Genomic DNA, 15,050 nt, shown 5'->3' on the forward strand with positions numbered 1-15,050 from the left:
CGTAGGCTTCGTGCTCCTTCTGTCTGGTTTCCGCCACAGACCTCGACTGTGTTTCCCGTACATCCTCCAGCATCGCTTCTAATCGACCCTCTAACTCGTCCAGTAGTTCCGCATCACGTTGATTGAGCATGTTCTCCAACTCCACGAGTCGTTGTTCAAGGTTTTCAACTTGTTCTTGTACCCTTCGTGATCCAGTAGCATGGCGATCATCCGTATCCCTGCCACTTTCCGATAAACGTCTACGTTTGCCTTTGGTCTGAGATCCATCCTCCTCCTTCTCCGCAGCAGCACTCGCAACGGCAGCCTGATTCGTAATCACCTGCACTAGCTCAGTGCGTAGGTTTGCACACAGCTCCTTCAACTCGCTGACTTCTTTTCGAACGTTGTCTAGGGAAGAAAGACCTTGCTTATCCTTGGATGCAGGCCAGTAGTCGGAGTTGATGAGGCTCTCCACGAGTTTGTTGAGCTCGCCTTTCTTCTTCTCGCACTTGTCCCGGACCTCTGATACTTGGGCACGTAAGCGCGCCTTATCGTCTTCGGCTAGCTCGCTGAATCGCCACGATTGCATCAAAGCCTCATATTGACGGAGTTCTCGCTGAAGTTTGACGTGCTCCGCACGAGCAAGGACACAGTCGGTCATGACTCTGGAAACAATACAGATATAATAGGGAGGTAAGCGATAGACATCGACATGGCACCTACTGGATCCGAGTCTTCCATACATCCCTACGTTCTGAGACGGTCATGCGTCCAGCCGTACCTTCCTTTGAGTCAAGGGGTGTAGTGGGAGTAGAGGTGACAGCAGTAGCAGCGGGCGGCGGAGCTGAAGATGAAGAGGCCGCGGCGGAAGGCGCTGGGATGGGAGGAGGTGGCATATGGGACACATGAGTATCAGATGTCATAGGGTCGATGGCTTCGTCCAGTTAAAGCTCAGTGCAACAATGTCTGTATCGACTGGCCTGCTTACATTCTTTGGACCTGGAACGAGGACCAAGACTCAGATCTGAGCGCGCCGGAGAACTTGCCCGGCCCCAGCCTCGCATGCTCGTCGAGTCTCCGGAAGCTCTCCGTTCACGAGGCATGTCGTACTGGTCCGAACTTCTTCGATGCTCGCTACGATGAGAAGGCGCAGGGGAAGGAGGGCGGTCGCGCCAATTGCGACGCTCCTCTCTTGGTCGAGGGGGATCGCGCTTGGTAGTGCGCGCGGTCCTCCACTCAGGCTCGTCAGGATGGATGAAGTGACACTCTGAAGGGTCCCGTTCGCAGCCCAGGCCACCGTGTTTATTAGACCTCGGACGGCCTTCGTCGTCGTAGAACTAGCGAGAGGGAGATGAGCGGAGACGCGCTGCACGTGTTACGGGACAAAGGACGAACGTAACATCGAAGATTGGACGTTTTACGGCGACTCATTTCGCGATGAGGTCCCCGTCCGAGCGCTTGCCTGAGTTTACGTTGTCCGAGGAGGGAAACTGGCGTTTACAATAGTCGATCAAGCCTGAGAATCCCCTTTTGATCGCGTCCATGCAAGGTTAGGTTTCCAGCCACATGCCACAGCGCTCATCCCGAAGAATTAGAACTACGTCAAGTCCAAATAATGAAATATGCTATGAATGCTATATATCTATGAACCAGGTTGTGATTGGAAAACATCTACATAACGGCTCCGCGCGCTTCTCTTCGCCATCCCTGACTTAGGCCGCCCTGGAGGTGGTGGCACATCTAATCCAGCATGTGCAGCAGGCGTAGTGGGTGCGGACTCGACCCCTTCAGGTACCAAGTTAGACCGCACACGCATGGGAGGCTTTTTGGGAGGCGATATCGTCAGATCTACAGCTGAGGCAGGCCGTGCAGGAGGCGGCGTGACACCAGGTGCTGACCGGCTCGGAGAAGCCGTCTGTGCTCGAGATGGCGGCGGAGGCGGGGGTTTAGGCTGAGCAGCGTCAGCGCCAGCCTGCAGTAGTCATATCTATTCAGCTGAAAGCCCAGAACGGCAGAAGGAGCGCACTGACCTTCTTATTTACCCAGCGCTTCAGTTCTTTATCATAGTAGAACGTCACTTCTTCTCCCAGGTTGGCCTTTACGGGCGTCGGGGTGCTCTCGCGCTTCCACAAGCGACTTAGCCAGGAACTCGAAGACGTCGAGGACAGGGCTGAAGGGGCATTATAAGCGATCAAAGTGGCGATCGGCGCAGGTGTTACTTACCAGGTTTGTCAGTATCGGGCTTATTATTCGAAGTTTCCGTCGGAGACGGCTTTCCGGGTTCCTTTGTCTCCGCTTTGTCAGCCTTGGACTTCTTGGTTGGATTGCCAATGCCTAAGTCATCTTCTATGTCCTCATCATCATAAGATATGCCTCTGGAGGGTGCAGCTGAGGTTTGGGACGCCATCGGTGTCATCATCTGATCATCCATGAGGGAAATAAAATTAGAAGAATCAGCCCCCCCTTCTGCATCATTTGTATGATTGAATGAGCTTGCGGTGGGCGTGACAGAATCATTCTCTGCGCCGTACCCGTTCCACCAAGATGACCCATTCTGAGAAGCTTCGGAACCGTCCGCGGAGGGTGCCATAGGCGACGAAGGATACCCTCCATATCCATTCGCTGCACCATAGCCATTCACCACCTGTCCGAACGAAGGTACCTGACCGTAAGGCGACGAGGATGAAGTGTCGGATGAGCCTAATCTTGGTGCAGGGGAGGACTTCCTAGCCGAAGGCCTGGTATAATCCATGGCAGAAGACGCCCGGTCCACGTGAACATCACTGGTTAGATTAGGGCGCAGCGCCATAGCAGAACCACTCCTGCGAGGTGGCGGCGACGCAGACGCAAAATTAAGGCTCTGTACCGACGGCGCGGGCGATGGAGTATGAGACGGCACAGTAGAAGAGATAGCACTGTAGTGGGTGAATGGTCCTGAGAACGTATTGTCGTCTTGACTGGACCGACCCAAGGGATCGTCAGTCGGAGACTTGTCTTCATCGCCAGCGATGAATTTAGTCAGTCGGCCTCCGACCCAGCTTCCTATGCTATCTAAGCTCGGTTTGCTCATCTTCCCGCCTATCCATGACCCCGCTTTGTCGACTTGAGGAGCGGCCACCAGGCGATCCGAGAGTTCCCGCAAGCAGTGCATGAACACCACGTTGAAGTAAGGCGACTGACGAGATAAGGAACTCCGGATAGCCTCGCAATACCTATGGTGAATATCAGTATCATCCACTGTACACCACCGCACTGATACGTACCGGTTAGCTAACTGAACGTGACCAAGTTCCGCTAGTGTAGCCGCGCGGATAAGCCTGTATGCTTGTAGGTGGGGCAACCCCGCGAATGTCTCTTGGCCCTTCGTCGTTGGTGCCAACGACAGAGCGAACTCCGCGATCTCAGAGAATATAATCGGATCGTGGTCTTTACCAAATCTCGTGAAGTTCTGAGGACTTGGCGACCCTACCAACACCAAGCGGACCGAAGGACTACCCGCACCCCCGATTGCTGACGTCTGGGGAGAAAGAAGATAGCTTCATGAACGAAGTTAATGACAGTAAAGCTGAACATGACGAACTGCGTACCAAGCATGTGCAGCTTCCACCCAATGATTAGCGGCAAGATAATCGCCCAAGGTGGTAAGAGCAGATGAGGCGTCTGCCGTCATAGGATTGGACAATAGCATTGCAGCGGTCTCTGGCCAATCAGCTAGGACGTCCTCGGGAACACTGGTCGTCAGCGCCGCACTGGGGAAATTAGGTGATATTGGCGTCGGTGCCATCGGGGTAACGGGATGTGGCACTTGAAGAGACTCTGACGTTGTCTTCGACAACAGCTTGGGGGGAACCATTTCCTGCACTATAGATAACCAAAAGGTTAGTTATTTCGCAAGGGCATGTGATCCAGCACAAACCTGATGATGCTCCCTCCCCCGCAAAAAGGCTATACGCCACCCTGAGTGAGGTTCGCCCAGGGTCCGCAGCCTTGCCATTCGCGCCCAGAGAAGCGCCATGGCCACCGGCCGATTGGTAGCCTAACTCAGTCCGTAGGAACTCGTGCACGACCTCTTTCCATGCCTCCTTATCTATACTGCTAGCAATTAACATCGCGTGTGCCCAAAGCTTCTCATCCAAAGCATAATGGCACGCTTTACGACGTTCACCGCGCAGCAAGAAATCTTGTATCTTGTCCAATGTAGAAGGCTTGACGATGTAGGACGCAAGCGGTGTCTCATTAGGCTGTGACGAGCCAAGTCCGGGGTAACCTAGAGATAGATCAGCCGCAGCAGATAGACCTGTTTCATTGCTGTTAGAGGTGGCCTGGATACGTGGAACCAGCGCTGAGCGAGCTGCAGCGTCTACGGAGTCACTAAGGCAAACGAATCGTCAATAGGTAAAATAAAGGCGGGGTATTAGTGCTCTACCTTCCACTGAGTTTCCCATCATTCTCGACCATGATCTTCAGCAACTTCACAAGAACCAACTTGCCTTCTGCTCGTCGGTGCTCAGAGGAACCTCGCGTCAAGTAACCAACCGCTCGGGATATCTCTTCTTCCTTCTCCTCCAAGTACTTGAGGACGCGCGCCTTCTTCGCCTTCACCTGGGAAGCATTCGTGCGGACTAAGCTCGTTGTCGTGGGAGTACCAGGGTCCGAAAACAGAGGGCCTGGATAGGCCGGAACTGCGACGCCTGAAGCAGACTCAGGGAGAAGTGTGTGAAGGGTGCGCATCTGGATGTCTGTCGAAGGCCTAGAGGACAATGCAACATCGAACCCAGTACTGAGGGAGGAAGACCCGTGGAAGCATGTCAAAAGTTTGCCTCCGAAACCGAAGCTCATTAATGGTGCGCGCGCGGCTACCCTGCCCAGAGGATCATTTGCACCCAACAATGTTGGGGACGGGGCGTACGGGGCACGAGCCGGAGCACTGAGATAGATATCTTGACCACGGTCCGGTTCAGACGCTGTTGTTATGGGTATGTGACCCGCTTCCACACTCGGATATGAGCGACTCGTCCATGAATCACCGTAATCAGAAACTTCGCTGCTTTCACGCTTGATACCGTAAACTGGCGTGTATGGATTGGCATTTGCGGGAGGTTGTGCAGGACCAAACGGGATACCGTTAGACATTGCACGATCCCGAGCGGGCAGGTGCACAGTTGGAGACTGAGACCGTGATGCGACAGATGACGCAGATTGTCCACCAAGCGACGACGTATACGAACGAACCGAAGTTGCGCCTGGTGACTTCGCCCTCTGCGCGCTTTGTTGGGGAGGGTCGTTATCGCGCTGAGAAGGCTTGTACGGGTCGTAGACTGGAACCGCATACCCATTTATCGCTGCTGGGGGTGGTGAGACAGTGGCAGACTTCGCGGGTGCATAGCGATCTAAGCTGCTTCGATTTATTGATGGAGGAGGCGGAGACCTAGCGGGTGATTCGGCGGGCATGTGCTTATCCAAGCTGCTCCGACTCGATGAAGGTTGAGGCTCATACGAGTAGGAACTGCGAGGGGGTGGAGACGGAAGCACTGGGGCGCCCTTGGAGTTCTGATTGTCCTCCTCTGGATTGCTCGAAGATTCTGCAGGCATCCTATCCGGCGACGATACTCTGCCAGAGCCAGATTCCGCAGCGTCTGTGGTGAGGACCGAGCTGTCTGACGAGGACTCGAGTGAGGTCTGTGCAGCTACGCCTTCCTGTCTCGGCTGGTAGGTCCGTCCCGTCTCGAAGGTGTCCTGGAAGGATGTCATCGGATTTTCTGGGTCATCTTCAAGGATGGCAGGTGCAGTCTTTGGGCCTGAGGATGGAGGTGACTGCAATGAGACTCCACCGCCATACATATTGACCACATCGACAGTTGCAGTCAGCGACGGCGTCAACGGTGCTGAATCGAATGTGTTGTTAGATCCTGAAGACCCATAGCCATATGCTTGCGCTTGATAGGTTGAGACGGAAGGGGAGGAAGAACGAGGGAACCCGTCGTGCTTCGCACGTACGCCGTTATTCCCATACACGGCCTGACTGTGCCCAGGTTGAACCGGCCTAGAAACTGGAGGACTGGAGGCGCGACTACTGTCGGGCGAGCTAACTGCGTGGGGGGGTCGGCTGATGCCTGCACTTGCAGCTCGGGGAGGCGGAGGAGGAGGAGGGGAAACTGCATGGGCCGCCTGAGCGTAGGCCGGACTTGGAGGAGCTGCAGAGTGGATACCATAGGCAGAGAACGCCGAAAGAGAAGGAGACTTGGGCAGAGCATTGCGATATTTAGGCTTTGCTGGCGGTAAAGGCGGGTCATAAGCATTAACAACTTTGGGTCGGTATGTGTCAGCTTTCGGCGCAGGAGGAGGAGGAGCAGAAACTGGGGGAGGTGCCTTCTGGGCAGGAGGCTGACCAGCTCCATACGACGACGCAAAAGCCGGGGGCTTGTACGAGTCGTAAGAGGTCGATGGCTCGTAGCGTGGCTGGAAGGTCGTGTAGGCAGAATTGCTGGGAGCATACGGTGAAGGTGTCGACTGCGGTGCATACGCTGAAGGCGTCGACCCTGATACATATGTTGAAGGCGTCGACTGCGGTGCATACGTTGAAGGTGTCGACTGTGGTGCATACGGCGAAGACGCCGACTGTGGTGCATAAGGGTCATATGACGGTGTCGTGTAATGGGGAGGTGCCTGTGATATCTCCGGGCGAGGTTCATAGGAGGATGTAGCAGAGAAGGCGTTAGGAGCATAAGGGTGTGATGCACTAGATGTAGTTTGAGTGGTCATGTTGTAGCCACCGTTCACGTCGGTGTAACCTATGGCTACTTAGAAACAGAGAAACGTTCCTACACCACGAGGCTCACCTTCACTCGCCTGCGGCTGATCATAAGTAGTACATTGCCCATTCTGATCATACCAGCCCTGCACGTCACCTGAATATCCTGCACCAGCTTCATTCACAGAACCGTCCTGGTAGCCGTCTGTCGGTGACAGCCAACTGTCATAGCCGTAGGTATTCACGCCTGACGAAGCCTCACCGGTCTCGAACAAGGAAGAAGGATCCTCATTCGCTAGCGTAGACTCCGTGCCTGCAGCTGGTGTGCTTTCCGGTCCACCGTCATCACCCAAGACCGCACTGAAAGGATCTGACTGCGAATCCGAGGCACCAAACAGAGCAGCAGCCGCTTCTGCCTCTACAGTACTCATGAGCAGTCGTGCCGCGTCGGTCCTCGGAATGTAGGGAAGAGGGCGTAGCTTCCAGCAACCAGCGCGTCGAGGACCGGAGAGAGCTACGTGTTCAGGACGGAAAGGGACTTCACAAGGGCGTCTAAGTGCCTCTGCCGAAATGGTGACGAGATACGTCTCGCCTCATTTCCGATTCCCTTGGGAATTGGTTATCAGTACAGTGCTGGCTTCAGTGGCAACACGTGGCTTTTCGTTGGACAGGGGCTATTTACCTCGTTTTAGAATGACTTTATTCATATCCTTCGGGTATTATCCCCCCATTTGTACTGAGGGGTTTCGTACCCTCTTTCATCCGTCCTCTAGGGGTCATTTGGTGGTGGTATGCTCCGCTCTGAGGAGATCATGTACTGTATCCCTCAATGCGGACCTCGGGGGTAGCTACTTACCTGCTGGACATAAATTGAGTCTCCTGCCATATTGAGGCGGCCGTCAGGCCGGCCGAAATGTGGCCGCTCAAAATGAGCTTTCTTGACGTACATGTTGTTCTCCGGCAGTGGTTCTACGTTCAACTGCTCGCTCTCCAGAGCTCTAGGAATGGTCAAGCGGAAGGGAATCGGACTCCGGCGTGCCGCGCAGCGCCGTACTTAAGCAAGTCGCTTGATGTTTCCACGGTGGAGTCCATTGACACTACCGTTCGCGCTCTACACATTGTCTGGCACTGCAACGGCAAGTTCATTCCATGACCTTCCTACGGCTCCTATCCACACCCCTCAGTATTCTTATGGCCCCAGCGAGCTGGTTGGCTTTCGACGACTCGTCTTCGAAAGTCTTGTACTCGACATGGGGATCCTCCGTGGTCGCCCCGCCCGACCCCGCTTTCATGGGCATGTCTCGTCACGCGGGGAAGGCAGACAAAATAGATCGTTCTCCAATTCGATACGGTATGCTCAGGCCATTTGGCCAGTCGCGAGTGTTATAGGTGTGTATGCGTCTCCGGACGGCCCGCAACGGCGTGCATCAGGGCATGGACCGTGTCAGGTTTGTTCTGTGTAGGAAGCCAGCGCAGCTACGGACAGTTCTATCCGAGTGTCACTGCTTGGCAGTCCTTCAGCCAAAGTCCAGAGCGTCCGAGAGCTCCAGGTTGCCACAAGCCGGCACTCTGGTTGGTGGCCCCGTACCCTGAGGGCTGAACAGTAAACCTCTTAAGGTCTAGTCTTGGATCAAAACGTTGCGCGAGAGTGTCTAGGTAACTTGTTTAACCCTACTCCATACTCAAGCTTGCACCCCTGTTACTTCCAGAAAAATGCGTTGACAAATATTGGAACTCCTGATCATCCTTAGGGGAGCACTCGCACGAGGGAAGTACAGTGGGCTAAGTCTTGCAAGTTGAAGTGAGTTGAGCCGGAGGGGATCGTCGAATGTATGCTCGTTCAGCCTCACCGGTCTCTGGTCATTAATCATTTCCGACCCGTGAATATGTCGTATTATGTCGCATTGGGTCAGTTACCCCGAGCTCTCGCATTTGTTGCCTACTCAATGCGACACGACCGTGTACCTTGCAAGACTCGCCCTTCACCGGAGTACTTGATACAGTCGATACATTCAAATTCACGTGGCGGCGCCTTGATCAAATTGATGGATTACTTGAGGTCGCGACTTGTCGCCACCTACGCGGACGACCGGCGCCGCGCTTTCTGCTACTGAAATGCATCCACTCTTGTGTTCGCAAGACATCTTGTTTCAAGTTTTTGGACAACTTGTGGATGAGCTCAACGATATAAAAAATGGAGAAGATGAGGGGGAGGGGACCACACAATCCTTCCTACGCAGTACCATGCTACATGCTGCTCTGACCTGTCGGGCTATGCAAGAACCAGCTCTGGACGCTTTATGGAGGATATTGGACTCTCTACATCCTCTGTTCGAGCTCATAGACTGGTTCGGCGCCGTCGATGGCAACTTTGTATGTCAGCTATCATATCATCCCACCACCGCTCTAGTTGAAACATACGATAGACGCTGATCAAAGGGGTCACGGATGAGGAACTACAGCGCGTCCGAAAATATTCCTGTCGCGTCCGTAAACTCTTCTACGTGGGCAGCTACTTCTATCCAATTCATCCCATCGCCTATCTAAGACTGACTGAGTATCTGGGCACGCCAATTCTACCTTTGCTCAGAGAGTTGACATGGATGTCCAAAGATGTCGGTGTACAACTGCCGCCACTTGTTACTCCTGGTCTGGTGAAGGTCAACATACGGCTATTCATCTCGGAAGACGATGACGAGGACGAAGATGATAATTTCAAGATGGCGCACTCGGTCACGCAAACTCAAGCAATCCAGACTATTGTGGAATATTTAGCGAATAAGGCGCCGGACATTCAAGACCTCACCTTCGGTAACTTTAAGCCGGAAGTATCCTTCTACACCTTGTGCAATTTCAGGCGCTTGAAAAGCCTTCGTATAACCACCGACGTGTATTGGCAACCATTTTCGTCCTTTGTGTCCATCTCATACAGTGATCTCCTCGCGTTGTCCCGATTGGAGACTCTCATGGAACTCTCTGCTAATGTGGAAGATACGGACGTGCCGGCAAATGCAAAGGCTCTCTTGTTCCGGTCCCTACGGGAGCTGAAGCTCACGGGCCGTCCGTCCAAAGTCATCAGTGTCCTGCAGCTCGTGCAATCGACTACTCTCCAGCGTATCGATGTTTGCTTGGGCGCAGGGGATATGCCGCGAACTGATTGGTACCAAACTATCTTCCGCTGTGTTAGCTTGCCCAGCTTGCGCCACTTGTTTGTGGAGATGCTGGGCGATCTACAGAAGCAGAATGTACGCGCTGGTGTTATTCTGGATGCTCGGACTCTTATAAACCCGTTGCTCGGATGCCCAAAGCTGACGCATTTCGAGATTGAACTGAGCAGCCACGCCGAACAGTGTGTACTTATGGACGACAACGATTTGCTTCATATGGCTCAAGCATGGCCGCTCCTTGAGTACTTTTGCTGGAACTTCGCTTTCGATATGTCCCGCGTTCCCACCATGCGAGGCTTCCAGGCTTTCACAGCTCATTGTCCCGGACTGCGAACTCTAATGATTGCGTTGGACGGCAATGTACCGTTCCCCGAGTCTGCCTCGGCACCTGCCTCGCAACATGGTCTGAAGATGCTCGTCGCGTACGGGCCTGAGTTAAAGGATATCACGGAGGCCGCAAAATGGTTGTATGCGCTCTTTCCATCCATAGAGGACGTCTTGGATCGCGGGAAATGGCCAGAGGTGCTCAAAGTCGTCCGAGCCTTCCGGAGAATGAGAGCGGTTCATGGTTGATTCTCTCAGGCGGGGTTATATATGTGCTACAGGTGGGGGGCGCCAACACATATTTACCCAACGTGTTTATGGATGCTGTCTCAATGGCCCGGTGGCGCCATTGGACACTAAAAGGGTTTGATTTTGTTCTGAATGAACGGGAAAAGAGGCCATCGGTATCACCGGGGTAAGGACTTCTGTCACTGTGGAAGCAAACCAAGTACCTCGATTCTTACGACGCCGACGGCTATGGCATGCGCACAGTACTAATAGCTGTCCTCTCATCCTATGCTCGTTATCAAACACGGCATATATTATAATACTGCTCTCAACGTATCGAAGCGAGTCTAATGGTTGATAAATTCATGAGTTAATCATTGCTGTATGAATAGACAATCGAGACGACGACCACTGGTATGGGAGCAAGCAAGGGTAACTAAAGCAATCCTGTACGGTACGATGAATGCAAAGCATAGAAAATGAACATCCTGAAACGAGAGCAATATGTACGACCGAAGGAGCGTCAGATAATTATGTGTATGTAAGTAGGACCAGTACCAGAGTTCATGATGCGCGGGATGTCCGTGAAATGCATTGACAATCGGTGCTAGTTTAGTATGCCAAGGAGACAGAGCCGAAACAAATGCAGATAGGAAGAATGAACGCCGCAACTATTGATACGTAGCGTCGTTTATTAGTGTCGATTCAGAGGGGACGGCGGCGGGGTCGGGCGCAAAGTGACCAGCGGCCGTCTTCCCAGAAGGCGCTACGCGCTCCAGGAGACGCTCAACTGTTGAATGAAGAAAGTCATAAGGTAAGAGTAGTAAGGGCACAAAAAGGGGCCTACTAGAAAGAAGGTGTTTGCTGTATGCGCTGGAGTACCGGCGCATGCTGGCTAACTGAGGCCGCATCTTGCCAACGAGGATGTCCTTCTGCTCACCCTCTACGACAGTTAGCGCGCGCTGGAGCACATAGTCTACACAATGATGGTCAGAACATATCCATTACGGAACTCGACTAGTAACTTACTGGCAAATTGATCCTTCATCATGGTCACGAGAGGACTGACACCGTCCTGTTTCGGGGTCATGATTTCATCGATCAGCAGTCGTCGACTCTCCGGATCCGCGGTCACCAGGGCCTTCTCGCACACGTTTGACGCGAACTTATGCCTCGCCATGTTCAGCATCTGTCCCCGGAGCCTCGAGATGATCAGGTCTCGATCCTGCGGCTTTCCGTGCTCTAGCACAAATTGAACGACATAATTCTACACGGGATTGAGCATAAATGATGACGCAACAGGAGACGACTTACGCCAAACTGATCCTGCATGAGATTGATCGTGTATTTGTGCAGTTCGTCAAGGAGCGGTCGCGTGTGCTCATCAGGTAGATGCTCTAAACATCTCTGAAGTACGCGACAACCGTACGGATGCGTCGCGAGCTCGAAGACGTTGCCCTTGAATGAATTTACAAAGCCCAAACGCTCAGGCGCGACCCGCTCGATAAGCTTTTGTACGACCTATAGCAACAGTTGATATCCCCAGCCTCTGTGCTAGCACAACATGCACTTACATGGTTACCATTAGCATCCTTCACACACCGTAAGACGTGAGGCTCGAGCTCTTTCACGAAAGCTCCCTGCTGCTCTGGCAACACATATTCTACGGCCTGATGTATATTTGATCAATATCAACCACTGTGACACTTCAAGACACCCCCCACCTTTTGTACAACGCGACAGCCGTACATTTGCAGCGAAAGCGGCAGAATATGACCTTCCATGGTATTCGCAAGAAGAGTCTTCTGCACTTGCGTCCCATGTTCGAAGAGCTTCTGGATTACCTACACAATGAGGTATGAGCGAAGACCGACGCCTGCTCCATGTTCCAGGACGCACGTAGTTGCCAAATACGTCCTGAATGAGCTGCAGGGCATTATTAGGGACGATCTCGTCAAATATACTCTGCTTCTCCTCGCTTGTGGCAGTCTCTAGCTTCTGTTGGATGAAGCGAGATCCATGCTGATCACCACTGAATTCGACGATGTGACCGGCAATGTCCTACGGAATCCAACCGCGTGAGAATAGCACAGACCAAGGCAGGACTTGATTTACCCTCAGTTCCCATTTCCGGGACTTATTGGCCCGGAACTCCTCTAGTAGAGGGCTACGGAGAGCCACGCCACTATCACCGTCGCGACGGCCAGGTCGCCCGCCCTGGGGGAAAATATGCATAGACTGCGGGCTGATACCGCCATGCCCATGCATAGCACCGCCCGGGATCATCAGAGGAATTTGCTGAGAATACTCCAGGCCCGACGGGAACGCCTGAGGATGGGGTGAAGGCGTAGATCGCATAGAAGGGTATAGGACATTCCCAGCGGCCAGTTGTTGTTGTTGGCTTATGTTGAACTGTACCGCCATTCAGCATAGGAAAATATCTAGTGGCGACAGTCACCGTACCTGGAGCTCACGCTTCTTGTCACCCAGCGTAGCAGGTATGGCTGCAGCCAGCTGAGGCGTCACCATAGGTGAGTGGTTCGGCGGTGCATGATAGACTATCGGCTGCGTTGGATAGTAGAACTGAGAGCCGGCAGGCCGAGCAGCGCTCGCATACTCATAGAACAGACCAGGCTGCTGAAAGAGACAGTTAAACAGTACACCCACAGAAATAAACGGGACACTGACAGTCGGATAGAGCGTCGTCGGGGATGACGCCGGATTGACAGACGGGGACGACGCATACATGGATGGATCCGCTACGACTCCGCGATAGGAGTCATAAGGATATGAAGAATAATCCATTTGACCTGCTTGCGGTCCCGTATAGTAGGCGTTGTATTCAGCTCGGGGATACGCACCGTATGGCATTCGAGCTTGCTGCAACGGATGCGCCGCTCTAGCGTGAGGTACGGTGCTCTGCGGGCTCTGACCGGGACCACCGGCTGCTTGGGACGACGATGACGGCGCATTGTACTGTCCATTTGTTTGGGACATCCCATAGTCATCTTCTACCGTCATGCCACGAAGTGCTAGCGAAAGATCTGCGTCCACGGCAGCTGAAGCTTGCGACGACTCATAGCCGGTGCCCGATGCAGACAGGCCAGATTGCTGACTCGGAAATGCCGAGGTTGATGAGTTGAACGAAGTGCCCTTGGAGGGGGATACTGCGACGGAGTACCGGGGTGTCACACCGCTCTCCTTGCCTATGCTGCCTTCAAATCGCTGCGGAGAATATTGCCCAGACTTGCGATCCTCCTGAGGCAAACTCGTCAGTGGATTGCATGATCTACCTGAACATGGTCTTACCACTCTGGAAGACGGTATCCCCGACGAACTCTGCCGTGGGCGAAGAGAATCCTGTAGCGATTGTCAATATTCCACATCGCATGAATTCATTCATATTATATGGGATGGAACGGACCAACTGGTATAATTCCTTCTTTTTAGGACTACCACTGGTCTCTTCCCATGCACCGCTGGACCGAGCGGCGTTCCAAGGCTCCCCCAAGCTAGAGCGGTAGTGGGTCTCACCTTGGGTAGAGACATCGGGACCACTGGTAATGGAGGAGATGGAGGTGGTCCGCTTCGACGACGGCGCAGCGTTACCCCACACCTACTCCATGATGGGAATATTCCCCCGGGTAAAAACGTAGTTAACTTACCTGCCAGCCTGAGTTTAATCCCTTCAGCGAGTTGGTTGTACTCATTGCGACACCAAACATATTATTCGCCCCAGGAGACGGCGCAAGCTTCCTCTGAGAATTAGTCTGCGTGACACGTCAGAAACTATACTTTCGCATATCTTTAGGATCACATACATTACTTGGTGAACCGGTCGGTGATTGTCCTCCGGACAAGGTAGATGAGGCAGACGGTTTCCTTGAGGATGGCTCGGTATTAGACGACATTGGCAAGCTGATGACCACCAGAGGAAATGAACGGGGCCGAGGAAACGAATGTCTGGCAACTCACGTATACTGCCAGGAAGATATTATATATGCGATTTACGCGTATATTCCGACTTGAACAATATACCTAGGGAACAAAGCAACGTCATAAAGGTCAGCATACTCCGGATGAAAGGGAAGGAGTATAGCAAAAGGACGCGTTCTATGGTGAATAGCAACGTGTGGCAGGCACAATAGAGGGGTAGAAGACCATGCCTGCAGATAATCACCGAACACGAGTATACTTGTTCCCCCCACGCACAATCCGGGCGTGCTGAACGCGTCACTGACAGCCAGAGGACTTACTCTATGGTACGGAAGCCAATGACTACGCTATAGACTGGATGCAAGCCGCTGGACGTCGGCCGACTCTGACGACACGTAGGATTAAGAGGAATTAAGAATTAACAGATATAACAGCAACCCAGGGCGCTGGTGGAGACGCCCCGGGGCGGGGATGTAAAGAATGAATTTTGGTCGAAATCGCGAAACCCAAAAAAGAGCGTGACCCAATTTGATTCCGTCTGAAACGACGGAGACTAATGGCTTCCCTGTCGGCCCTGGCGAACTGCCCATCTAAGGCAACTCGCACACCGCCTCCCCCGACGCGCGTCTTCTCGACCTTCCACGCAGAACTTCCCTCTGCTCGCT

At 53.3% G+C, this 15,050-nt stretch overlaps 3 protein-coding genes across 3 annotated transcripts; 1 reads left to right on the forward strand and 2 right to left on the reverse strand.

The window, feature by feature from the left end:
* Nucleotides 1–1,553: 1,553 nt before the first annotated feature.
* Nucleotides 1,554–6,547, reverse strand: GLOTRDRAFT_56722 (uncharacterized protein). Its single transcript, XM_007864833.1, has 7 exons — nucleotides 4,406–6,547; nucleotides 3,896–4,350; nucleotides 3,567–3,840; nucleotides 3,243–3,515; nucleotides 2,203–3,191; nucleotides 2,010–2,149; nucleotides 1,554–1,951 (listed from the first exon to the last, which is right to left on the reverse strand). The coding sequence occupies exons 1-7, from the start codon at nucleotides 5,818–5,820 to the stop codon at nucleotides 1,622–1,624; spliced, it is 3,876 nt and encodes a 1,291-aa protein (XP_007863024.1). The 5' UTR covers nucleotides 5,821–6,547; the 3' UTR covers nucleotides 1,554–1,621.
* A 2,305-nt stretch (nucleotides 6,548–8,852) lies between these two features.
* GLOTRDRAFT_119974 (uncharacterized protein) lies at nucleotides 8,853–10,470 on the forward strand (the record flags this gene model as incomplete). The annotated part of the gene is made up of 2 exons (XM_007865185.1): nucleotides 8,853–9,103; nucleotides 9,157–10,470. Exons 1-2 carry the CDS (start codon nucleotides 8,975–8,977, stop codon nucleotides 10,468–10,470), a joined length of 1,443 nt encoding a protein of 480 aa, XP_007863376.1. The 5' UTR covers nucleotides 8,853–8,974.
* A 284-nt stretch (nucleotides 10,471–10,754) lies between these two features.
* GLOTRDRAFT_72158 (ARM repeat-containing protein) lies at nucleotides 10,755–12,684 on the reverse strand (the record flags this gene model as incomplete). Its single annotated transcript, XM_007865186.1, has 8 exons — nucleotides 10,755–11,239; nucleotides 11,297–11,425; nucleotides 11,479–11,716; nucleotides 11,764–11,970; nucleotides 12,024–12,119; nucleotides 12,174–12,293; nucleotides 12,349–12,510; nucleotides 12,565–12,684. The coding sequence occupies 8 exons, from the start codon at nucleotides 12,682–12,684 to the stop codon at nucleotides 11,121–11,123; spliced, it is 1,191 nt and encodes a 396-aa protein (XP_007863377.1). The 3' UTR covers nucleotides 10,755–11,120.
* Nucleotides 12,685–15,050: the final 2,366 nt, after the last annotated feature.

The sequence above is a fragment of the Gloeophyllum trabeum genome (genome assembly GCF_000344685.1).
Source record: "Gloeophyllum trabeum ATCC 11539 unplaced genomic scaffold GLOTRscaffold_00003, whole genome shotgun sequence".
Taxonomy (NCBI): domain Eukaryota; kingdom Fungi; phylum Basidiomycota; class Agaricomycetes; order Gloeophyllales; family Gloeophyllaceae; genus Gloeophyllum; species Gloeophyllum trabeum.

Bases quoted from the DNA above. Each gene is read 5' to 3' on its own strand.
- GLOTRDRAFT_56722 (XM_007864833.1), bottom strand. From the start codon at position 5,820: ATGTATGGCGGTGGAGTCTCATTGCAGTCACCTCCATCCTCAGGCCCA. The intron at 3,841-3,895 runs GTTTGTGCTGGA...GGTTATCTATAG, and splicing joins GGGGGAGGGAGCATCATCAG to TGCAGGAAATGGTTCCCCCC. The intron at 3,516-3,566 runs GTACGCAGTTCG...TCGTTCATGAAG, and splicing joins GTGGAAGCTGCACATGCTTG to CTATCTTCTTTCTCCCCAGA.